We start from the raw sequence: 24,016 nt of genomic DNA on the forward strand, positions 1-24,016 counted from the left end.
CCCTGGAATGGGTTGTCATTTCCTTCTCCAAGGGATCTTCCCAACCCAGGGATCAAACCTGCATCTCCTGCTTGGCAGGTGGATTCTTTACCACTGAGCCACCTGGGAAAGTCCTTATTATAAGTTATAATAATTGAATCAGAGTGGCGGTTGCACAGACTTAGAGACTGGTGAAATAGAACAGAGAGCCCCCAAAATACTCTGATACCGCCAGTACTGAGCGGGAGAGAGCCAGTTACCAAGGACTTCTGCCCGGCAGTTCCCTTTGTTTGAGTTCCAAGGCCAGCAGGATTCGGCTCTGCTCTTAGAAGTGGTTAGGTTTTCCTCTGGGGAGGGGCACGGGGAGGTGCGGGTCGTGCTGATACCTGATCTCAGTCCTAGAAACAGGGCGTGTTCAGTCTGCAGGGAATAATGGTGAGCTGTATGCTTACAACATGTGAATACTTTTGGGTATGATAATTATACTTGAAAATGGTAAGTTAAAAAATTGGATTCGTATCAAGCCCGGCGTGAAAGAGGGCGTCAGCCCATCGGGTCTCCCCTGACAGGCGCGTGCTCGCTGACCTCTGCTGCTCCCATTGCAGGCAGGCTGCGGCCGGGGCCTGACCACTGCAGCGGCGTCACGGTGAGGGCGGAGGCCCAGGGCTACACCGCGCTGCTCGTCAGCTACAGGCACGGCCACGTGCATCTGAGTGCTCGCGTCACCATCGCCGCCTACCTGCCCCTCAAGGTGAGCCCCAGGCCCTGCCCTCCTCCTCCCCGGCAAGAATTACCCGTCCGCTCTGGCAAATGTGCGTTAAATCAGAGCAGCTCCAGAGGTGCTTTTCAGTCAGGATTCGGGAGCCTGTAGCAGAGCAGGGCCTGCCTGAGGGCGGACGGTGAGTGCTGACATCCGTGTGGATGAAGTGACCCCACAGGGATCCAAACGGGGGGCTCCAGGCTCACTCTGGAGTTACCCCGCAGGGTCTCCAGAGGGCCCTGCGGTGGGGACAGTGGCCCTGGCACATGGTATGGGTCCTGGGGCCTCGGGGCTCTGGGGCCAGCCTGGACGTGCCCCTCACCTCACGCCCGGTGAGCATCAGCGTCTGGGTCCCCTGTGCACACGCGTGCAGAAGGCGTGAAGCATGTTCCTGCGCAGAGCACGCTGCCTTTCAGCACTCCTGAGCCTGAATCCAGGTCCCACAGCAACTCTGCAACTTTGGTTTAATTTCTCAGGGCCTCAGTTTCCTTGCCTGTAAAATGGGGTTAATGCAGCACCTGCCGACAGGATTATAGTGAGGAGGAGGATTTGAGCAAAACCAGATGGGCTGAGCACCGTGCCCGGGAGGTGGCAAAGGCTCAGTAGGGTTAGTAGTTAACGTGTGGGCGAGAAGGGCCTGGCCCTTCCTCTCACGTGGGGTCGTGCAGCCTCACACAGAGACCCGAGCGGGGTGCGTCTGCGCCTCTGGGCCTGTCGGTTTGGGGTGTGTTTCCTTCTCCCCTGCCCCACCAGGAGCAAGCTCAGGGACATTAGAAACTGTCATCTCTGAACCCCTGGCCCCGGGCATAGTGTCTGATGCAGGGCAGACAGCAGCCCAGGGTTGTTTGGATTTCTTGCTGGGATGTAATAGACAGATAATGTTCTGTGGTTTCATTAGCGCAGCTCAGTGACTTGAAACTTGTCTGTACTGTGAAACCATCACCATAACGAGTCTACTTAACACCCATCACCACACAGAGTCACATGGGTTTTCTTTTTGCCCACTCCTTTTGTCCTCAGAGGTACCATCCTCTATACCCTGTCCTGCACCTTGCTCCTTTACTTGAAAAACAAAGAAGGTGACTGCAGATCTCTTCACATACACACGGGAAGGGCTTTGCTTGCTATTTGGTCATAAAGATAGGCCAGTTTATCACCCTGCTGACGGCTGTTTGGGCTGTTCCCATGCTTTCCCCTCTTAAAAAATAACGCTGCAGTGTGCAGTTCTGTGCCTGCAGTTCGTGTATTCATGGAGCCCTATCTTCTGAGTCCATTCCTAGAAGGGATGCTGCTTAGACAGGGGATGAATAGGCCTGTGACTGTGGCAGACATTGCTGAATTTCCCTGTTGGGGTTGTGCCATTTCCCTATCTTCCCCAGCAGGATATGAGAACACATTTCTCAATGATACTGTACTTGAAAGTTGCTGAGAGAGTAGATCTTAAAAATTCTTCTCCTCACGAGAAAAAAACATTAGTAACTTTGTGTGGTGACAGCTGTTGACGTACTGCGGTGATCTTTGACAATGTGTGCAAACATCAAATCGCTGTCCTGTACTAACAAAGCTCATAGAAGGTTATATGTCAATCATATCTCAAGAAAACAGCTTCCTTTTATAAGAGAGTATGTGTTTAGGACTTCCCTGGTGGGGAACACTCTGCTCCCAACGCAGGACATCGATCCCTGGGTTTGATCCCTGGTTGGAGAACTGGATCCCATGTGCCACAGCTAAAGACCCCACGTGCTGCAGCCAAGGCCTGGCACAGCCAAAGAAAAAATAAATGACATGCATGTGTTGCTACAGACTCATCAGCAGTGTGTGTACTCAGACTTTTGATTTTTGCTGATGAGACGGCAGAGAAATAGTATCCAGTGTAGTTGTGATCTGCTCTTCTTAAAATATTTTACTTTTTTCTACATGGTGTTTCATTTCTCACGTGGTTGAGATCACGCTATAGATACGAGGGGAAACAGACATGCCCTTCCTTTATTGGCGCCCGTAAGCCAGGAGGGGAGACAGCCACCCAAACAGATCCTCCTGGCAGGACGGAGAGCACCACGTGGGGCAAGGACCAGAGAGTGAGCCCCCCGCCCGGCAGGCCTGCTCCTCCCGGAGACACGCCAGCCCCCCGCCCGGCGGGCCTGCTCCTCCCGGAGACACGCCAGCCCCCCGCCCGGCGGGCCTGCTCCTCCCGGAGACACGCCAGCCCCCCGCCCGGCGGGCCTGCTCCTCCCGGAGACATGCCAGCCTCCCGCCCGGCGGGCCTGCTCCTCCTGGAGACACGCAGACTCTGCTGCTTTCTCCCACAGGCTGTGGACCCCTCCTCTGTTGCCTTGGTGACCCTTGGTTCCTCGAAGGAGATGCTCTTTGAGGGTGGTCCTGGACCCTGGGTCCTGGAGCCTTCCAAGTTCTTCCGCAACGTCACCTCAGAGGACGCGGACAGCATCAGCCTGGCCCTCTTTGGGCCCCCTGCCTCCCGGAACTACCAGCAACACTGGATCCTCGTGACTTGCCAGGTCTTGGGTGAACAGGTGAGAAGGCAGCCCCCCCAGGCCGACCCTGGCCAGAGGAGGGGTGGACAGTCATGTCCCCGAGCGCCCTGCTGTGCCTCGCACCCTCGTTTTGTCTTAATCCTCAAGATAGTCCTAAGACACAGCTGTGGCCTTTGTACCCATTCCACAGGCAGGCAGACTGAGGATCAGGGCAGGGGGTGACTGACTGAACACCAGGCAGGCCGAGCAGGGGGCAGGACCCTGATGCGTGCTGGCCAGTCCTGGGAAGCTGCACGGCATCCCCTGACCCTCCTCTTGGAGCAGGCCCGGTTCTGTCCTGTTTGTAGGGGGCTCCAGGGCACAGCATCCCCTGACCCTCCTCTTGGAGCAGGCCCGGTTCTGTCCTGTTTGTAGGGGGCTTCAGGGCACGGCATCCCCTGACCCTCCTCTTGGAGCAGGCCCGGTTCTGTCCTGTTTGTAGGGAGCTCCAGGGCCCCTGCCGGAAGGTCAACCCGTCTCCCATCCAAGTATCCCTGGACCGTTGTAAGCCCTTGGGGTGGGTTATCACCGCCATCCCCATTCCACAGAACAGCACTGTGAGTCCAGGGGCTCCCAGTGGAGTGGGGACTCAGCCTGGGCGTGCGATGCGTCTTCCGCCCCACTAGGTCATCGCCCTCACGGTGGGGAACAAGCCCAGCGTCACCAACCCCTTCCCGGCGCTGGAGCCCGCCGTGGTGAAGTTCGTGTGCGCGCCACCCTCCCGGCTCACGCTGACGCCTGTCTATGCCAGCCCCCAGCTGGACCTGTCCTGCCCGCTGCTGCAGCAGAACAAGCAGGTGGTGAGTGGCCTCCGAGGGCCAGGCAACGGCTGGTGCTGCCCCTCCCTCGTCGGCACACCCGTCCTGCCCGGCGGGTGCTTGTCTGGGGGTGCCGTGGGGTGCCAGGGGCCTGTGCTGTGGCAGTGTCAGGAGAAAGGGAACCTCTCCAACGCCAGACTCAGCCGCTGTTCTCATCCCCTGTGGCAAGAGCGACGTATGTAAGTCCGGGATCTGGGAAGACCCGGCCCGCTGGGTCCACTGTGAGGCCGGAGCTGGGCGGCGCTCAGGGCGGCAGGCCCAGCCCCAATCTGACTCGTGTGTGTCCGCCTCCTTTGAGTGATGTGGGGTGACAGCGGCCTCCAGGGCTACTAAAGGCATAAGGGGAGCTGCACTCACGTCGGCGCTCAGAGGGTGCCTTAGGCACGTCACCTTGCTCCCTGCTTCCGTCCTGCTGCGGCTTCCTGTGCGCCCAGAGCGAGAGCTAGAGTCATACCCCTGCCTCCTGAGGCCCGCAGGCCCCGGGACCGCCCATCACCTTCCCCGCCCCACCTCCGTCCCCTCCCGGAGCTGGGGCAGCCCCGTGGTCTGGCTTGCTCTTCCCTGACTGGAATGGTCTCCTTCTGAACGCCCAGGCCCTCTCCTGCCTCCCTCAGCTCTTCACTCACACATTACCTCCTGGGAGGGCCTTCCTCAGCCTTAGACCCTATCTAATGTGTGTCCCCGGGCTTCCCTGGTGGCTCAGTGGTAAAAAATCTGCCTGCAATGCAGGATCTGCAGGAGATGCAGATTTGATCCCTGGGTCGGGAAGATCCCCTGGAGAAGGAAATGGCAACCCACTCCAGTATTCTTGCCTGGAGAATCCCATGGACAGAGGAACCTGGGGGACTACCGTCCATGGGGTCGCAATGACGGAGGATCGAAACAAGGGTAACAACGGGTGTCCCCAGCGTTTCCTCCTCTGGTTTGCTCCTCCTCCCCGACCCCTGCCCCCAGGCACTTGACATCCTAACGCTATAGAATTTGCAGGAAGGCAGACCTCAGAGATAGCCTGGGTCTGGTTCTAGACCCCCCAATACAGCTTGAATATTGTGAGAAAACGAGTCACGTGAACTTCCTGGTTCTCCAGTGCATTTAAAAGTTATGTTTATATTATCCTGGAGTCTGTCAAGTGTGTGGTAGTGTTACGGCTAAGGAAAACCACGTACAGACCTTAATTTAAAAGTACTTCATTGCTAAACAACGCTGACCACCATCTGAGCCTTCAGAAGTGAGTTGTGGTAGTAATTTCAAAGGCCCCTGACCACAGATGCCCTAACAGATACAGACAGTAATGATGAAAAAGCCTGAAGCACTGGGAGAATTTCCAAAATGTGACCCGGAGACGCAAAGCGAACAAACGCTGCTGGACAACTGGCCCTGACAGGCTTGCTCTCCGCAGGGCTGCCCCGACCTCCAGGCCACTGACCTCTGAAAACACAGATGCCGCGAGGCAGAGAGGGCTGCCCCGACCCCCAGGCCACTGACCTCTGAAAACACAGATGCTGCGAGGCTCGGCGCCTCCGAGCTGCGCCTGTGCTCGTCTCCCTCTCTGTGGTTCTAGAGCGGGGCCTGGCTCAGGCTGGGAGGCGGGGGACCCCCACCCCTCTAGGCTCATGTCCCTGCCACCCTCTGCTCTTACTCTGCAGACTCACGTGCCTGGGGACCCCAAACCCAGGCGTGGTGGACAGGGCTGGGAGGAGTCAGGCGTGGAGAGCGGATGTCCCTCCAAAGCCCCCTCCCTCCGGCTCGTGCCCCGCCAGGCTGGCCAGACCGCCTCAGTTTCAGAGAATAAGATAATCAGATCCCCGTGCATCCGTCCTATCCATAAGCACTGGCTGCTCACCAAGAGGGCTGTGTCTGGCCGTCGGTCAGCAGTGACCTCGGGGTCCGCCCAGGGCTGTCTCTTGGTTGAAAGATGGCGACAGGGCAGCGAGCACGGCTCTGCGTGGGCTTTCGTGTGTCGTAGATCTTGCTTGAACAGAGAACTGCCCGGAGATCCAGCCTCCCTGGGACTGCAGAGTCCGCAGCCAGGCAGACAGGGCCCCTGTGATTTGTGGTCTCGCAGGGACCTGGGGAGGATAGATCCCTGCCATGTATGCCGGTGCCGGGTCAGTTTCGCTTTATGCCCCTCCGGAGCCAGAGGCCGCCCTTACGTGTTTGCAGAGTAAATCACTGGTGACCAGGCGCTGAAACGGGGCTGACCTGCCACAGTGACAGATGGGGGCCGCGCTCCAGCCTGACCCCGGGCTTCTGAGCTGGGCGTCGGCCGGGAGCACCGAGCCGGGGCTCGGATGGAGCCACTGCCCGACTCTTGCACAGCGGGGAGAGGCTGCACAGCGTCCAGGGAGGCCCATGGGCTTTAAACTCAGACCAGACGGTCCACCCCAGAACCTGTGTGACCGTGGGCGAGTGACTCAGCATCTCTGAGCCGCCTCGGCCTCCCTGTTCGTGAATTTGGGGGTGCTCTTGCCATCGCAGGACCAGGGAACCTGCAAGTGTGCGTGACGCCTGGTCCCCAGCCTCGGCACTGCCGACCCTTTGGGGCGGATCCTTCCTTTTTGCGGGGGCTGTCCTGTGCGCTAGGCAGCACCCTGACCTCTACCCCCGGATGCCAGTAGCGCCCCCTACTGGCAACCAGTCGTGACAACCAAAAATGTTTCCAGACGTCACCAAGGTCCCCGTCGAGAGCATGGGCTGGAATTGGAGGCCTGGTTGTGTAGGACTGTCAAGGGCACCTTGACAGCAGCAGTAGCGAGCATCCCTTAGCGAGTCACCCCCAGAAGCTCACCAGGACCCCCGTGAGCCCACACGGTGCGCTGTGTGGCAGGGACAGGCCTGCCCAGCCCGGGGTGTGGCCCGTGGGTGAGCTTGGCTTCTTGCAGGTTCCGGTCTCCAGCCACCGCAGCCCGCTGCTGGACCTGGCCGCCTACGACCAGCAGGGCCGCAGGTTCGACAACTTCAGCTCGCTGAGCATCCAGTGGGAGTCCAGCAGGCCGTTGCTGGCCAGCATCAAGCCTGCCCCGCCCCTGCAGCTGGTGTCCCAGGACTACGGGAGCGGCCAGAGGAAGCTGCATGGTGAGCAGCGGCCCCCGACCGGCGAGCTGGGCGCAGAGAGGGGCGGACGGCTGTGGGTGGGGGGCCGGGACCCCCTCTGTCCAGGACTGACGCCCGGGGAGCGTCAGGACTCCTCTTTAGTCCTCACACGTCTGCGAGGGAGAAACGGACTCTGGGTGGGAGGTGGGGAGCAGCTCAGGGCACACGGTGGCTGAGCTCAAGGCCCAGCTTGTGCACAGACCGGGCTGGAGCCCAGACCCGGCTGCTCCGAGCTCTGAGACACCCTGACGCTGTGTTGGAGACCCTCAGCGGCCAGGAACTGAGCCATCCCCTCCAGCTCCTCTGAGCAGCTCTAGGAAGCTTGCTCAGGTCCCCTCAGCTCTTAGAGGTGCACACGGTATGCCCCGTCCCCCAGTTTCAGGGCGGTGGGAGACTTCAAGCTGCACACCAGGTACAGGGAAGGCGGGTCTTCGTCACAGTCGGCTTCCCTCTCGCTCTCAGGCCTGCAGGCCATTTCGGTTCACCAGGCCTCGGGCACCACGGCCATCTCTGCCACCGCCACTGGCTACCAGCAGCCGCACCTGGACCTGGCCAGAGTGAAGCAGCCGGTACCGACTGGGGCCCCCGGGGCGGGCCGTCCTCCCGCTTCCCCACGCTCTGCCCAGTGCTCCCGGGGTCCTGAGGCTGGCCCACTGACGGTGGGCGCCTCCTCACTGGCCCTCATGCCTCAGTCTCCCCTCCTGTGCTCCCTGCAATCTGGTGACGGCGGGGGTGGGGGGGTCCAGCTGAAAGGCAGAGGGGCTCGCCCATCTAGACTCTTCCCCGCCTGCCGCCCGCCTCACAGCCCCTGCCGAGCGTGCCCGGGTGGTTCAGCCCCGTCCCTTTCAGCCCACAGCCCCCACTGCGTGGAACACTGCCCCACTTCCCTGGGGCACGTGGGGGGAGTCCAGCCTGCGGCCTGGCAGGTCAGGGGGTGGCTGATTTGGCAGGACTAGGGGAGGCCTCACAGGGACGCGGCTCAAAGCTCGACGGGTGTTGCTGGGCTTGTGTCCCCGAGACAGCGGGGTCCCCGGTGTGATGCCAGTGCCTGGGGCTGCTCTTCCGTGGGGGGCGCCCATGGGCCGGTCTGGCCCTTGGCCCCCTGGCTCTGACCGCGTGACCTTGCCCCTTTAGCACGACCCCCTCACGCCTGTGTCGGTCTCCATTGAACTCATGCTGGTGGAGGACGTGAGGGTCAGCCCGGAAGAGCTGACCATCTACAACCACCCAGATGTGCAGGTACGGCCACCCCCTTCCCCACCCCACCGCCCCCCATCGCGACCCCTGAGGACCCCTCACCTCTGACCCCAGCCCGGCCCCTCCCGCAGGCGGAGCTGCATGTCCGAGAAGGCTCTGGCTACTTCTTCCTCAACACCAGCAGCGCCGACGTGGTCAGGGTGGCCTACCAGGAGGCCCGGGGTGTCGCCACGGTGAGTGTGGGCTCCGCCCGCCCGCCTGTGCCGTCAGCGGCGGGTCATGTCGGTCACAGCGCAGGGTCTTCAGCGTCTCCCAGGGGTCGCAGCAGACACCCGCGAGCTGCCTCTGTGGTCCGGACCGAGTCTCCACAAGCTGCCCACGCTGTTAGCTACCTAATGGTTTCCTTTCGGTCGGCCTTTCGGGTAAGATGGAAATATTATCACGTGAGCGACACTGTAAGAACCCGAAGGACTGTGGCCTTGACGGACACATCGGCTTTTTCCGTTTCTCCACGTTCTTTCCCTGACCTCCACCCAGCCGTGACCACAGAAGAACTGAGCCTTCCACGCTCTTCAGGGCTTTAATTCAAGTTTTCTCTTTCTCCATATCGCTCTGTAGGCTGGATGGTGATGATGATGATGGTGATTTTTTGGCAATCATTTGTACTCAGGCATTCTCTCCTGTGGGGTGTTTCAGTTGCTTAAAATTTTTTTTTTTTTTAAGGTCGCCCTATGGGGCTTCCTTGGCAGTCCAGTGGTTAAGACCCCATGCTTCCAACGCAGGGGGCACAGGTTCCTGCATGCCACGTGGTGAAGCCAAAAAATACAAAAAATAAAAGGTCTTCCTTTGGTTATGACAGAGAGTAAAGGCTGATCAACCCAATGTCCTAACTGTCTGTGTATCAGCACAGTGAGTTATACGGTCGCGAAAACTGAACTGTGTCTGAAAGGAAACCATCAGGACGGAGTGTGTCAAACCCCTGCTGTGAGTCGCGACCATGACCCCGGGCGGGATCCTGGCATCGCAGCTCTGCTGTGAGCTTTGCACTCAGAGCCTGCGACCTGCATCCCCTGGTGCAGGCTGGTTGCCAGGCGTTGAAGGAGTTTTACAGTCACCCCAGCGCCAAGCAAGCCTTGGCCCCGCACTCGAGAGGACGGGCACTCGGTGCTTGGCGTGCGGTGGGGGTTGAGGCGGGTTCGCCTTCAGTCTTCTGCACTTGCTTTTGGCACTGCCCGTCTGTGCAGGGAGCCCTCGCCACTGGCAAGAGCACGAAACACGCATTCTGGGCAAGGCTGCCCTTGGACCTAGCCTTCACAGAGACCTGGCCCACCAGCTCCTCCAGAAACAGAGCCCGGCGCCTTGCCCTCGGCTAGGCGGTACATTCGTGCCTTAGCTGGACACCTCGCTCTCTCAGCCGTAACTCCCTGCAGGTCCCTTTCTCTGACTTTCTGCCTCCGATGACTGTCTTGATGCAAGACATCAGTTGCTTCTGAAGTGGAACGGGTGTTGAGTAAGTGAGGTGGGTGAGCAGGATGCAAGGGGCACGCTGGGAGGAGCTGGGCTGGCCGATCCCAGATGCTTAGCTGTAGTGTTGGAGGTGATTAGGGCATGGTGCGGACCGCGGCAAACTAGAGAGCAGAGACTGGCTCAGCGATGGCTGTGACCACTCCTCAGTCTTTAGTGTTTTTAGTAGCAGCTTTATTGAGCTGTAATTCACATACCATACAATTCACGACTTAAAGTCACAATTCAGTGGGTTTTAGTGTATTCATAAATAAAGGCAACATCACCAAAGTCAGTTTTAGAGTATTTTATCACCTCAAAAAAAAAAAAAAAAGACCATAATAATCACCTCCCTGTTCTTCCACACAAATACACACATGGAAATTGTTGGATTTTTAAATTTATTGTGTCTTTGTTGCTGTACTTGGGCTTTCTCTAGTTGCGGCAAGTGGGGGCTACTCTCTGGTTGCCGTGCGTGTGCTCCTCCTCTCAGGGGCTTCTCCTGTTGCAGAGCACAGGCTGTGGGGCACGTGGGCTCAGGAGCTGCCCTCCTGGCTCAGGGGGGCACAGGCTGGCTCAGGAGCACAGGCTCTGGGGCACAGGTTCTGGGGCACGTGGGCTCAGGAGCTGCCCTCCTGGCTCTGGAGCACAGGCTGTGGGGCACGTGGGCTCAGGAGCTGCCCTCCTGGCTCTGGGGCACAGGTTCTGGGGCACGTGGGCTCAGGAGCTGCCCTCCTGGCTCTGGAGCACAGGCTGTGGGGCACGTGGGCTCAGGAGCTGCCCTCCTGGCTCTGGGGCACAGGTTCTGGGGCACGTGGGCTCAGGAGCTGCCCTCCTGGCTCTGGGGCACAGGTTCTGGGGCACGTGGGCTCAGGAGCTGCCCTCCTGGCTCTGGGGCACAGGCTCTGGGGCACACACGTGGGCTCAGGAGCTGCCCTCCTGGCTCTGGGGCACAGGCTCAGTAGTTGTGCACACAGGCTTCGTTGCCCCTCAGCCTGTGGGATCTTCGATTTTGTCCAATGTTTTTTCTGTGTTTCTTGAAATAATCGTGTGGGCTTTTCTTTTTTATTCTGTTGATATGATGTAATACATTAATTGGCTTTCAGATATCAAACCAGCCTTGCGTTGTGGGATGAATGCTGCTTGACCGTGATATGTGATTCTTTTTATGTGTAACTAGAGGCAGTTTGCTGGCATTTGATTGAGTGTATGTTCATATTCCCGAGAGACACTGGTTTGTGGTTTTTGGTGGTGTCTTTGTCTGGTTTGGGTATCAGGATGTCAGCCTCATGGAATGACTCTGAAGCGTTCCCTCTTCTAATTTTTGGAAGAGTCTGTGTAGAATTGGTAACAAGTAATTTGGTAACAATTCTACCAAACTCTTGAATGTTTGGTGGAGTTAACCAGTGAAGCCAGGTTGTCACGGGCTTTCCACATGGGAGGTTTTTTTATAGGAATTCGATCTCTTCACCTCTTATTGGTCTGTTCAGACTGTCTGTTTCTTTTTGAGTCAGTTTGGTAGCATGCGAGTTTCTAGGAGGATGGTTTTTTTGTTACATTGTTTTTCTGACATTTTCTTACCTTCCCCCAGTGGGCAACCTTGGTCTTTAGCTCGCTTGTGGAGCCCCTCGGCGAAGCGCGAGGAGGCATGTCATAACATACCTGTTTTTCTCAGAGGCAGAATTGCAGATGTCAGGGCCTCTTGGGTTTATCGCCGTAAATCAGAGGAAGAAAAAGCCGTCCCTTGGCACCTGTGGATGAGCGTGTGTTGTTAGAGGGAGTCTGGGGGCAGCTGGATGCCTGAGATCATAGGCAGCTCCCCCGAGGCATTGTTACTCCTTTCGTCCAAGAGAGGATGACCCCCTGCCCATTCCTCTTCCGTGTAAATGAGTGGTCACCATCAGATCCTTCCCACTGAAAGGAAAACCTCAAATTGTAAATGATTCCAACTGCTTGAAATATGCCTTGCTTTGCTTTATCTCTGGAGATTAAAAATAACTCCCTTGTTATCTAGAAGAGGGATGTGTCCAGTTCAGAAAAATGTGTGCTGTGCCAAGAAAACTTGAACTCCTTTTTACTCACAGTTAACCTCGCACCATACATTTTGAGTGAGCCCTGAGGGCAGCCCAGGGGCCAGGGAGAGACCTTTCCTCCAGGAACAAGAGCCTCTAAGAGTCTGTGATGGACTAGGCTGCTGCTTCAGATACTGAGCTCCCTGTCCAGGGAGGCATTCAAGCTGGCACGCTTGTCTGAAAGACTCAAGACAGGATTACAGCATCAGAGTCAAGTCTTCCCAGAACTACGAACCCCTGCTCAGTCCTGTGATGTCCTACGGTGTACGGTCCCTGTAGGCAGCAGACTTCAGGCTTGTCACTGCCAAGGCAGGCATGATGTCCCCGTTTATAGATGATCCCAAGAGAGCTCGAGCTACAGCTACAGTGAGGAGTCCCTTGAACTGCAAGGAGATCAAACCAGTCAGTCTTAAAGGAAATCAACCCCGAATACTCACTGGAAGGACTGAAGCTAAAGCTGAAGCTCCAATATGTTGACCACTTGATGTGAACAGCCGACTTATTGGAAAAAACCCTGATGCTGGGAAGGATTGAAGGCAGGAGGAGAAGAGGGCGACAGAGGGTGAGATTGTTGGATGGCATCACCGATGCAATGGCCATGAATTTGGGCAAACCCCAAGAGACGGTGGGGGACAGGACACCTCGCATGCTGCAGTCCGTGGGGTCACAAGAGTCAGGCACGACTTGGTGACTGAACAACAAAAGGCCAGAGCAGTTCTTTCTCCGCGTGGTGGACAAGCCTTCGCCCACATCTCATCTTCCGTGGCTCTTGCTGAGAGAGGCTGATCCCTGCTGCAGACACGACCCCGTGACCCGTCTAGTACCGTGTTTGGGGCATGCCAGCAGTGCCTGATGAGGCAGGCCCCGCCAGGATCGTGTTTGCCCAGAAGGTGTCCCGGAGGGCCCTCGGCCCCAGGGGTCTCTGCTTCCCCCAACCTCGGCCTGCAGATTCCCCTGTGGCTCCAGATGCAATCAGACGCCAATTCCTTTGCCTCCTCCACCAAGGGCACGAGGGATTTTTCATGGAGTGTTGACAGCTGATGACGGGTCCTTGCAGCGTCTCAGAGCGCTCCTTCTGAAGGACACTTACACATTTCTGCGGCATCTCCCAGCTGCTAATTAGCAGCATTCTCATTTCCCTTAATCACAGAGACAAGGAAGCCCACAACAGTTCTTCAATTAGCTCAGAGGAAATGTTTCTTTCTTTTGCTATCGAGGCCCATTCAGAGGCAAGAATGGCTCGTGGGTATGTGTCAGCTTCCGCGCGTCTCTGGGCGGGGGCCTGGCGCGGGCGCACCTGGGCTGCTGTGGGGCGATGGTGCCCACACGACGGTCCCAGGGCTGCAGAGGCTTACACGGCCCCACACCCTCTGCCAGGCACCTCTGTTTCCTTCTCGGCTGGCTTACGCACGGGAGGGTTTACCTGACTTAAACTCAGGTTTCTTTCTTCTCATCACCTCTTTACAGCTCACATGCTCCCTCCTTGCAGAAGCCGTGTAGTAATTCTAAGGGCAGTGGGAAGGAGCCTAGCACTCAGGCCTTTCATCCAGCAGTCACTCTGCAAAGGCGGGTTCCCGTCATGCGCCAGCCCAGGCCAGGCTCTGGCGACTCAGCAGGGAGCAGTCAACCAGGGGCCCTGCTCTTAGGAGCCAACCCCTCTCCTGGGTCCTGGGCTGTGGGCTGGTCCCCGTGATGCTGTACGTCTGAGGAGGTGCTTCAGCGCAGCGGGAGGCGGGGGGCGGGGGTCCTTCCTTGAGACGGATGGGTGGTAGGTGGCAGCTGTGCAACATGAACTCAGATGTGTCCCACCTTTTTCCTGGGAGGGGACAGAGGGCAGAGGAACCAGTCCCCAGCCTGGCCCTGTAGGAAGCCTCAGGGCTGGGCAGGGCCCCTTGGATGGCATTTCTCACCTCAGTGTGACCCTGGCCACCCCCCACCAGCCTCAAGGGGGTCCATATCTGCGGGGGGCACAATCCTCACCTCTGGCGTGGGCCTGGCCACCACGAGACGTTGCTGGGCACACACGGGAGACAAGCTGATGGCACCGGTGACATGCAGAGATATCCACAGGGTCCTCACTCATCTACAGATGCTGCTTGTCAAGGGACAAGCGTGACGTGTGATGGGCCTGGGAAGCGTGAAGCCGTGAGGACGCATTGGCACCTCGGGGCCTGGCGGGCGTGGGTAGAGGTCCCGAGCAGAGCTGCCCCTGGCTCCACGGCAGCATCTTAATGAGCAGTGACGTGTCCCCAGCTCCAGAGAGATGACAGGGCTTCCTCAGAGCTTTCAGGGGGCAGTGTCACCCCTGAGGAAGGAGAATCGGTTCTGGGGGTGGATTCGCTCACCTCCTCTCCTGCACACGCGTCCCCCCTGCACGTCCTTCAAGAGGCAAGTGGGTCTGGAACCTGGAGAAGCAGGTGGTGATGCTTGCACAGTGGGCGTGGGGACAGGACCCCCCACCCCACCCCATGCCACCCACCAGCCTGCCCCCTCGCCTCCTCCAGAGCAGTTTGTCTCCAGAGCGGCAGGCGGGCTCACCCGTGGGGCACTGTTCACCATCGGGTGAGCTGGCAGGGCTGATGTGTGGGCGGCCCGGTGGGCCGTGTGGTCTCTCTGTGGGCTGCCGTCCTCCGCCCTGTCACCCGGGAGGTGCCTGGACGTCCAGCTGCTGGGAAATCAAGTGGGAGAGAAACCGATTTCCTCACTGTCAGTTACCTTTGTGTAAAACGTGCAAAATGGCTCTTTTGAAGGAGAGACAAAAACACCTCCCCTGCACACCCACCCCCGCCTCACAGGTCTCTCCCCGTGGGTGCAGCAAGCCATCATTTCTCTGCCTCCTGAGTGACGTGCCGCTCCCGACGGCGGTGACGTTTGCAGGGGGATCAGGTCAGAGCCCCTGCGTCTTCCTGGGATTTTTAAGTGGGTTCTCTTTGGGGACTCGTCCACCACAGAACTGGAGACCCGTGGCCCTGACCCACCGTCTTCAGTGTATTCGATGTCAGGCTGGCTTGGTCGTTGTTCGGGGTGCCGGTGGGGTTTCCGCTCTGGGATTTTTATTGAGCGACCTGGGTCCTTACGGGAAGCGTCCTGAGCATCCTTCACCTGTGTTTGTGCCCCTGAGCCCCTGAGCCCAGCGCTGCAGGCACAGTCAGCCTGGCCTTGTCCGGCCCAGCCCCCTGCCCTACAGCTCCCTCTGGCTGCTGGTGGCGTCAGGCTCTCGGGCGTGGCCGAGGGTGGGAGAAGGCACTGTGCTCCCTCCCCAGCGCCGCCCCTTTGAGGCTGGGTTCCTACCCTGGGTGAGCCTGTCTCTTTGTATGTCCACTGGGCGGGCGTGGACTAGAACCAGCACTTCCCAGATGGATGAGGGTCCCTGGGGTTTGCAGACTTCTTTCTGAATTCTGGTCTCGATGAAGGCAGGACTGAAGCCGAGCTGGTGGAAGCATGTCTCCGTAGGTTAACCAGCGCCTCGCAGCGGTGACCCTGGATCTCAGTGTACATACACGCTGCGGGGCTAGGCCGGACTCGAGGCGCGGCCCTGAGGCGGCGGTAGGTGCCACCGCAGCCTTGGGGTGCTGACCAGGTGGGAGCGGCAGAGCTGCCCCAGGAGAAGTGAGCAGGGGGACGAAGGTTCCTACCTGGACTGGGGGAGACTTGGCCAGAGAGGGACCTTGGGACGGGGCTGAGGCTCAGAGGGAGCCAGCAGGTGGATGCGGGAGGCGAAGAGCCCAGATTTCAGGGGTGGATCGTGCAGCCCTGAGAGGGGCAGGCGGGCGCCAGCTGGCCAGAGGGTGACGGCCGTGGGGGAACGCGGTTTGTGGTGACGTCAGAGCCCTGGGCAGGGGCCAGATACGCCAGGCTCTCGTAGAACATAAAACTCACTCTGGGTGGACTTTGAAGGCTTTTAACCTATTTGGTTGTCTCCTGACATTTCTTCCCCCCACATGTTCTTGACATTAAAACTGTAGCTTTGCCAACACGCAACCGTTCTCTGTACCCACCCCTACCCCTGGTGAATGTAGGCCGGAAAATGCAGGCAGCAGAGCCGGGCGATATAGAGGTGGGAGGCGCCACAGGCCCCCCGCTGGGTCTGCGACACGCCTCCACCCACCCAGCCCCAGACCACCCAGCAGAGAGGCACATCTAAGCAATGCAACAAATCACGGCAAGCCCAACTGCCGTGTGAGAAAGTGGTGATGATGCAGGCTGTCTGGGGAGGGGTTCTGAAAGTGGGATCCCTGGAAGGAAGTAGAGAGAGAAGAAGGTCTTTGGCAAGAGGGTCTTTAAAGAGGGTCTTTGGCAAGGAAAGCTTGGAAGACAGGAGCGCAGATGAGTTCATTCACTCTGAACATTTTACACAGGCTCTACGTCAAATATAGGGAAAGTGTGTCAAAGTGTGAGTCGCTTGGTCACATCTGACTCTTTGCCACCCCATGGACTGCAGCCCACCAGGCTCCTCTGTCCATGGGATTCTGCAGGCGAGAATACTGGAGTGGATTGCCATGCCCTTCTCCAGGGGATCTTCCTGACCCAGGGATCAAAACCTGGGTCTCCCACATTGCAGCAAATTCTTCACTGTCTGAGCCTCCAGGGGAGTCCTCAAACACAGCAGAGGTAGAGACGAATGTGGAGATGGGTGAGATTCGAGGCGCTCACAGTGAACATGCGGTGGCCTCTGTGGCCTAGTCCCAGGTCCTGAGAGTCTGTGGGTCCAGATTAGGATTCCTCAGTGAGGGCTTCATGTGGAAAGCAGCCGCCTCACACCCTGCCAGCATCAGAGGAGACCCCACAGGATGCTCTGCTCTGATGGAAGTTGCAGCAGGTGGCTTGGACAAGCGATATGGGATCCTGGGTGTGAATCCTCTCTCCGCCGAGCTCTGACCACCCTGCCTTGGAGCAGCTTCCATTTCTTCTCTGTAATTTGTGCCAGGTTGCAATAAATGCTCCTTGAAATCTATCCCGGCACTAACATATTACATCCCAAGCCCGTTGCCCGGCTGGCAGTGGGGGCTCACGGTGAGGGGTGGGCAGGGCTGCCTTTGGGTTTGGGTTTTCCGAGCAGGCGAGAGGCCGCGGCCCTGAGCGGCTGTGTGACCGCACCCCACTCCCGCCTTGCAGGTCCACCCTCTGCTCCCCGGCACCTCCACCATCATGATCCACGACCTGTGCTTAGCGTTCCCTGCCCCTGCGAAGGCCGACGTTTACGTCTCGGACATTCAGGAGCTGTACATCCGCGTGGTGGACAAGGTCAGTGTCAGCCTCCCCGTATGCTCCCTCTTTAGCTGCACAGGAGCCAAGAGCACAGTGGGGCTGTGGGGGGTGCTTTCCTCGCATCTCCCCACCCCTTGGAGTGCTGTCTCACCTGGCATCCTGGGCTCAGCGCAGGGTGGCCTCTAGGGGCGTCCATCTTCATCTCGGTCGACACTGGCAGTAAATCCCCCTGGAAGTTGTCCTCACGTTAGCCCCGGCCTAGGGATTCCTATTCTCTGGCTGCTGCAGGTGACTAACCAGCCAGAGCTTGAATTTTCTCCCCTGTCTGTACTTGTTGGATTCTCAGAGATTCAGTGGCAGGTGAATAAAGCGTCCTAACGCAGAAGCAAAATGAATACATAATAGATCTAGGCTTTTCTCTAATGTGGAGAGGGATTTTGTGTAACTCAAATACACGAAGTGACTGCAGCGGTTTCCAGAGGAATGCTTTCAGGGTCTGGTCTTCCCGAGGGAGAGAAGGGTTGGTCATTAGAAGGGGCATTCACGCAGCTTGGACTCCTTCAAAGTCACTGTTCTCTCAGCCTCGGATACGCCTTCTCTGGTCTCGTTTCCGCTGGTGAGCTGCTTCTAGACTTGTGTTCTTTCACTGAGCACCTCTGACACATGTTTCCCAGAGCTTTCGCCGTGTGCAGTCTGTGCTGCCAGGTGTGAACTGCTGAGCACTTATTAAACCCCCACTGTATGCCTGTTGCTATCCGAAGCTGTGGATTAGCTCTCTAACTAGGTCCTTAGTTCTTTTTCTTACTGCAGTAGAGTTGATGTGCGGTGCTGTGTTAGTTTCAGGCGTACAGCAAAGTGATTCCGTCTTATACACATTTATAGACACATATGCTGTGCTTAGTCGCTTCACTTCAGTTCAGTTGCTCAGTTGTATCTGACTCTTTGCGACCCCATGAACTGCAGCATGCCAGGCCTCCCTGCCCATCGCCAACTCCAGGAGTTTACTCAAATTCATGTCCATTGAGTCAGTGATGCCATCCAACCACCTCATCCTCTGTCGTCCCCTTCTCCTGCCTTCAGTCTTTCCCAGCATCAGGGTCTTTTCAAATGAGTCAGCTCTGTGCATCAGGTGGCCAAAGCATTGGAGTTTCAGCTTCAGCATCAGTTCTTCCAATGAATATTCAGGACTGACCTCCTTTAGGATGGACTGGTTGGATCTCCTTGCAGTGCAAGAGACTCTCAAGAGTCTTCTCCAACCCCACAGTTCAAAAACATCAATTCTTCGTCACTCAGCTTTCTTTACAGTCCAACTCTCACATCCATACATGACCACTGGAAAAACCATAGCCTTGACTAGACGGACCTTTGTTGGCAAAGTAATTTCTCTGCTTTTTAATATACTGTCTAAGTTGGTCATAACTTTTCTTAATCACTTTAGTTGTGTCCTACTCTTTGTGACCCCATGGACTGTAACCTGCCAGGCTCCTCTGTCCATGGGATTCTCCAGGCAAGAGTACTGGAGTGGGTTGCTGTGCCCTCCTCCAGGGGATCTTTCCGACCCAGGGATCAAACCCAGGGATCAAACCCAGGTCTCCCGCAGTGTAGGCGATTCTTTACTGTCTGAGCCACCAGGGAAGCCCAAGGATACTGGAATGGGTAGTTTTTCTAGGGGATCTTCCCAACCCAGGAATCATACCGGAGTCTCCTGCATTGCAGGCAGATTCTTTACTAGCTGAGCTACCAGGGAAGCCCGTATATATTCGTTTCCATTATAGGTTATTGTAAGATATGTGCTATTGGTAGATCCTTGTTGTTTATCTGCTTTATATGTAGTCATGTGTATCTGTTAATCCCATCCTCATTTATCCCTCTCCCAGATGTTAGTTCTCTCAGAGTGGGATGTGACCGTTATGTCACATTTATGCTTCGGGCAAAGCACCGGAGTATCCCCTCGAGGCCCCCTGAACACGGAGAGCATGTAAACAGTTCCGCTTGTTGGTAGGCTGAGATCTGGAGGTCATCATGGGCCTCTGGGTGTGAGCTTGCGGATGCTTTGGCAGAGAGCTGTGGGGGCACCACAGGTGGTGGCATTGGTCATCCGACGCCAACCCGGAGTCTCTGCCCCCACGATGTAGGTGGAGATCGGGAAGACGGTCAAGGCACACGTCCGCGTGCTGGACTTCCACAAGAAGCCTTTCCTGGCCAAGTACTTGGCCTTCATGGACCTGAAACTCCGGGCAGCCTCCCAGATCGTCACATTGGTGTGAGTTCTCATGGGGTCGGGGGTCGGAGGAGGGCATCTGGGGGCAGCGGCAACGGGTCTGCCTGGGGGAGAGGTCCCAGCCCCTCCCTCTGCTCCAGGGCGCTCGATGAGGCCCCAGACGACTACACCGCCTCCTTCCGCGTCCACGGCGTGGCTATCGGCCAGACCAGCCTCACTGCAACCGTGACCGACAAGGCCGGACAGAGAATCAACTCAGCCCCACAGCAGATTGAGGTAGAGCTGCTCCTCCTCACGCCTCGTGGGCCCGGCCCAGCCCCTGGGGCACGTCAGGGCCCTGTGGGGGTGGGATATGGCATTTTTTGTGATTGGCTGGGACTTTCGGGGCAGCCCAGGTAGCCCCGTGGAAAGGGAAAGTGTTAGTTGCTCAGCTGTGTCTGCCTCTGCAACTGACCCCCTGGACTGTAGCCCGCCAGGCTCCTCTGTCCATGGAATTCTCCAGGCAGTGATATTAGAGTGGGAAGCCATTCCCTTCTCCAGGGCTCTTTCTGGCCCAGGGATGGAACCTGGGTCTCCCGCATTGCAGGCAGATTATTTAGTATCCAAGCCACCAGGGAAGGCCCCACGTGGAGAGGCCATATTAAACTGCTCTCCAGGGTCCTCTGATTGGAAGGGGGCCTTCCCTGGTCCTGGGGATCTGGGAGCCCAGGAGTGAGGGGGCTGGGTCACTTCACTGTCTCTGGGACTCGGGGGGCCTGGTGTGGCTCAGAGGAGGAGAGTAGTGACTTGTCACAGACGGGGGAGTGGTGGGGGGAGCGGGTGGGTCTGGACTCGCGTGTAGAAGCACACGCTGGTGGCGGGGCCCTGGAGGTAGCCGGCTCTTCGTGGGAGCCCCTGGGGCAGCAGCTCTGGGTGAGGGAGCTCGGGGCCCACCTGGGCTCGGCTGGGACCTGGTGCCCCCAGGGCGTTAGGCTGAGACAGGAGCCCACGGCCGCCAGGGCCGGGAAGTCGTGTCGGAGCTTATCGATCGGTGGCAGCACGCTGCTCCTGCCGCGTCCGCTGCGGGCTCAGCCTCGTGGGCTGGGGCGCTTCGTGCCGGCGGGTGTGGGTGGGGCTTCAGGATGGAGGTGCACCCTTCTCCTCCGGGTGAGAAGGCAGCCCTCTGCGCCTATACTCAGGGCAGCCCTTCGGAGACCACGCCTCACGCACATGTCACCCCTGGGCTGACTGGCGTGTCTTTGGGCAAAGCGGGGACTGTGGGGTTGTAGGAGGAGGATGCAGGGGCTTTGCCCTGCCGCAGAGACAGGGCCTCCTCGCCCTGCCCCCCCGAGCCCCCTTTCCTCATCTGGAAAATATGCAGACGACGGGAGTAGAGAACTATTCTAGGTGATTATTCAGTAGAAATCTGGAAACTGCAAGAGTCAGCCTTCCAAAGGGAAGCTGGGGAACCTTGAAGGCAGAAGGTTGGAAACCTGGGCATGGGCCAGACTGTCTTGGGGATTTGCTGAAACACACGGCAAGACCCACCTCTGATGGGCAGGTCCCGGGCGGGCCGGGGAGCGGGCGTTTCTGCCGACCCCACCAGGGCAGAACACGCCCCTGAGAGCCCCGGAGCCTCAGGCCAAGGGTGCATGAGGTCTCCCCCAGGGCTGGCCGGGACCCCAGGCCCTCGTTGGCCCCCTTCAGAGGCAGGAGTCTGTGCACCGTGTTCCCGCATCCCTGGAGTTGAAGGGTGACCGCGCCCAGCCATGTGAGCCTGGAACACAACGGCCTGTTTCCCTATTGTGTCTCCATGCCCAGGTCTTCCCCCCGTTTAGGCTGATCCCCAGGAAGGTGACGCTGATTATTGGGGCCACGATGCAGGTAGGAGTTCAAGGCCACGCCCTACTCCCACCACCACCTGGGGCTTCAGAGCGGGCTGTGCAGGGGTGTTCCGGGGTGTCGGCGCCCCAGCCCCGGAGGGTGGGGTGTGGGCACCCGGGGGAGCTGGCTGATGGGTCCTGCTGCCTCCCCCTCCAGATCACCTCCGAGGGCGGCCCCCAGCCCCAGTCCAACATCCTCTTCTCCATGAGCAACGAGAGCGTGGCGCTGGTGAGCGGCGCCGGGCTGGTGCGGGGCCTCGCGGTGGGCCATGGCGCCGTGTCCGGGGTCGTGCAGGCTGTGGACGCCGAGACCGGCAAGCTGGTCATCGTGTCTCAGGTAACGGCGGGGGTGCTCCGCTCCCCAGGACCTGAGGACCACCCCTCTCCCAGGGTCCTGCTCTGCCCTCGGGGCCCGAGGCACCTGCCTGTCGCCCTCCCCTCTCACCAGGCCAGACCTGCACTTGCACCCCCATGGTCGCCCTTCTCCAGACTGAGGGTCCCTGAAAGTGAAAGCCATCGGTCATGTCCAACTCCCTGCGGCCCCGTGGACTATACAGTCCATGGAGTTATCCAGACCAGGATACTGGAGTGGGTTGCTGTTCCCTTCTGCAGGGGATCTTCCTGACCTAGGGATCGGACCCGGGTCTCCCACATTGCAGGCGGACTCTTTACCAGCTGAGCCACCAGGGAAGCCCAAGAATACTGGAGTGGGTAGCCTATCCCTTCTCTAGCAGATCTTCCTGACCCAGGAATTGAGCTGGGGCCTCCTGCATTGCAGGCGGATTCTTTGCCAGCTGATCTCTTGGCTCCTTAAGGGATGGGGCCCCAAGCTCTCCCGCCTTGGGGACATTGCAGTGCAGGGTAGTGTAGCGGTTGTGATGGCAGACCCTATTTTCCGTGCCTCCGTGACTCCTCTCAGGACTCTCTGCTCTGCCTGGGCGCAGCTCACCCACGGCCATCCACAGCTGTTCTAGGCCTGAGCTGGTGTTACCCACGTCAGAGCCCTCCCGCCTTTAGTTCATTCATTTCCAGCAGGGCTTGCAGACATTCTCCCAGTAGAGTTGGGATGCTGTGGGCACTGGGGAGCTTATGGTGTGTGTTTTTAGAGGCACATGCTGGCTTGGCTGCCATAAACCTGGGTAACTGGGCACCAGTAGTATTTCAGACCTGGGTTGATATTTCTAGGAGAAGAAAACCTGAGTCAGCCGCTAGTATCTGCTCAGCTAGAGGTTAAATTATCCCTAGGCCTCCTTTCCGGAGTTGGGGACATTTCCTAGCAGCTTTTCTGGGTCAGTAGAGATGCTGGAGGCCGAGTGAGGAGGGCCTCACCCAGGAGGGGCCCCCATCCTGCCCCCCTGCCCCGTAACCTCATGTGGTGGCTCTGGCCCCAAGCAGGTGGTGGGGGTTGTCTCGGTCTGCTCTTTCCCTTCTTTCCTGGAGTGGGCACTTCTGTGGGCCTCTGGGAAGGACAGAGCAGAGCGTGTCCCCTCCTGGGAAGGGCTCAAGGTGCCTGGATTCTGCCCCATGTCCGCGGCCAGCAGTGACTTGGAGGAGCAGCGACTTGGTGGCCTGGCCATGCGGGAGCCCCAGCTCTAAGAGAGTGTTTCCTTCTGGGTGATGTGACTGTGGACAGAAACTGGGTCCCTGACAGTGGTCCAGGAGCCCTGCTGAGTTCAGAGCGTCTAAGCACACAGCTCTGTGTGCTGGGACCCCCTGGAGTGGGTGGGACTGACCTTTACCCGGCCCGGAGTTCATTGATTCACGCCCTTCCCAGCAGTTCCAGTGTCTCCCCAAGTATCCTGGTCACACCGCAAAGTCATTTTGAGTCACAGGGTGAATACTCCAAGTCTATCAATTTTATAAAAACAAGAAAGTACCAGGCGTGTTGAGAGTAAAATTAAGTACCAGGGAGGGCCTACTTCGTTCCTCTCTACAGAAAGGGTTTGCAGCCTCAGAAATGGGAGTTTCGGGCAGGGACCCATTGTTGGCATGTAGCCCCTGAGCCCTGCCGGCTTGAGCCCCAAAGCCGTCTTTCCAGGATCTTGTGGAGGTGGAGGTGCTGCTGCTCCAGGCTGTGAGGATCCGCGCGCCCATCACAAGGATGAGGACAGGGACCCAGGTGAGGTTCCCATCACAGGGATGAGGACAGGGACCCAGGGAGGTTCCCATCACAGGGATGAGGGGGGGACCCAAGGAGGTTCCCATCACAGGGATGAGGGGGGGACCCAGGGAGGTTCCCATCACAGGGATGGGGGGTACCCAGGTGAGGTTCCCATCACAGGGATGAGGGGGGGTACCCAGGGAGGTTCCCATCACAGGGATGAGGGGGGCACCCAGGGAGGTTCCCATCACAGGGATGAAGGGGTGGACCCAGGTGAAGTTCCCATCACAGGGATGAAGGGGGGGACCCAGGTGAGGTTCCCATCATAGGGATGAGGTGGGGACCCAGGGAGGTTCCCATCACAGGGATGAGAGGGGGACCCAGGGAGGTTCCCTTCACAGGGATGAGAGGGGTACCCAGGGAGGTTCCCTCACAGGGATGAGGGGGGGACCCAGGGAGGTTCCCATCACAGGGATGAAGGGGGAGACCCAGGTGAGGTTCCCATCACAGGGATGAAGGGGGGGACCCAGGTGAGGTTCTCATCACAGGGATGAGGGGGGGACCCAGGTGAGGTTCCCTTCACAGGGATGAGGGGGGGACCCAGGTGAGGTTCCCATCACAGGGATGAGGGGGGAGACCCAGGTGAGGTTCCCATCACAGGGATGAAGGGG

General features: G+C 58.4%; 1 protein-coding gene across 1 annotated transcript in view; it reads left to right on the forward strand.

Moving 5' to 3' along the window:
• NUP210 (nucleoporin 210) overlaps nt 1–24,016 on the forward strand; it is a 91,528-nt gene that overhangs the window by 43,681 nt on the left and 23,831 nt on the right. Inside the window, exons 14-26 of the mRNA XM_070360418.1 lie at nt 585–730; nt 3,049–3,270; nt 3,897–4,070; nt 6,971–7,163; nt 7,644–7,750; nt 8,316–8,420; nt 8,510–8,611; nt 17,069–17,197; nt 19,297–19,424; nt 19,523–19,658; nt 21,183–21,245; nt 21,402–21,581; nt 23,283–23,363. Of these exons, the coding sequence (XP_070216519.1) occupies nt 585–730; nt 3,049–3,270; nt 3,897–4,070; nt 6,971–7,163; nt 7,644–7,750; nt 8,316–8,420; nt 8,510–8,611; nt 17,069–17,197; nt 19,297–19,424; nt 19,523–19,658; nt 21,183–21,245; nt 21,402–21,581; nt 23,283–23,363 (1,766 nt within the window). The remainder of the gene's footprint in view (nt 1–584; nt 731–3,048; nt 3,271–3,896; nt 4,071–6,970; nt 7,164–7,643; nt 7,751–8,315; nt 8,421–8,509; nt 8,612–17,068; nt 17,198–19,296; nt 19,425–19,522; nt 19,659–21,182; nt 21,246–21,401; nt 21,582–23,282; nt 23,364–24,016) is intronic.

Source organism: Bos mutus, chromosome 22, assembly GCF_027580195.1.
Source record: "Bos mutus isolate GX-2022 chromosome 22, NWIPB_WYAK_1.1, whole genome shotgun sequence".
Lineage (NCBI taxonomy): Eukaryota > Metazoa > Chordata > Mammalia > Artiodactyla > Bovidae > Bos > Bos mutus.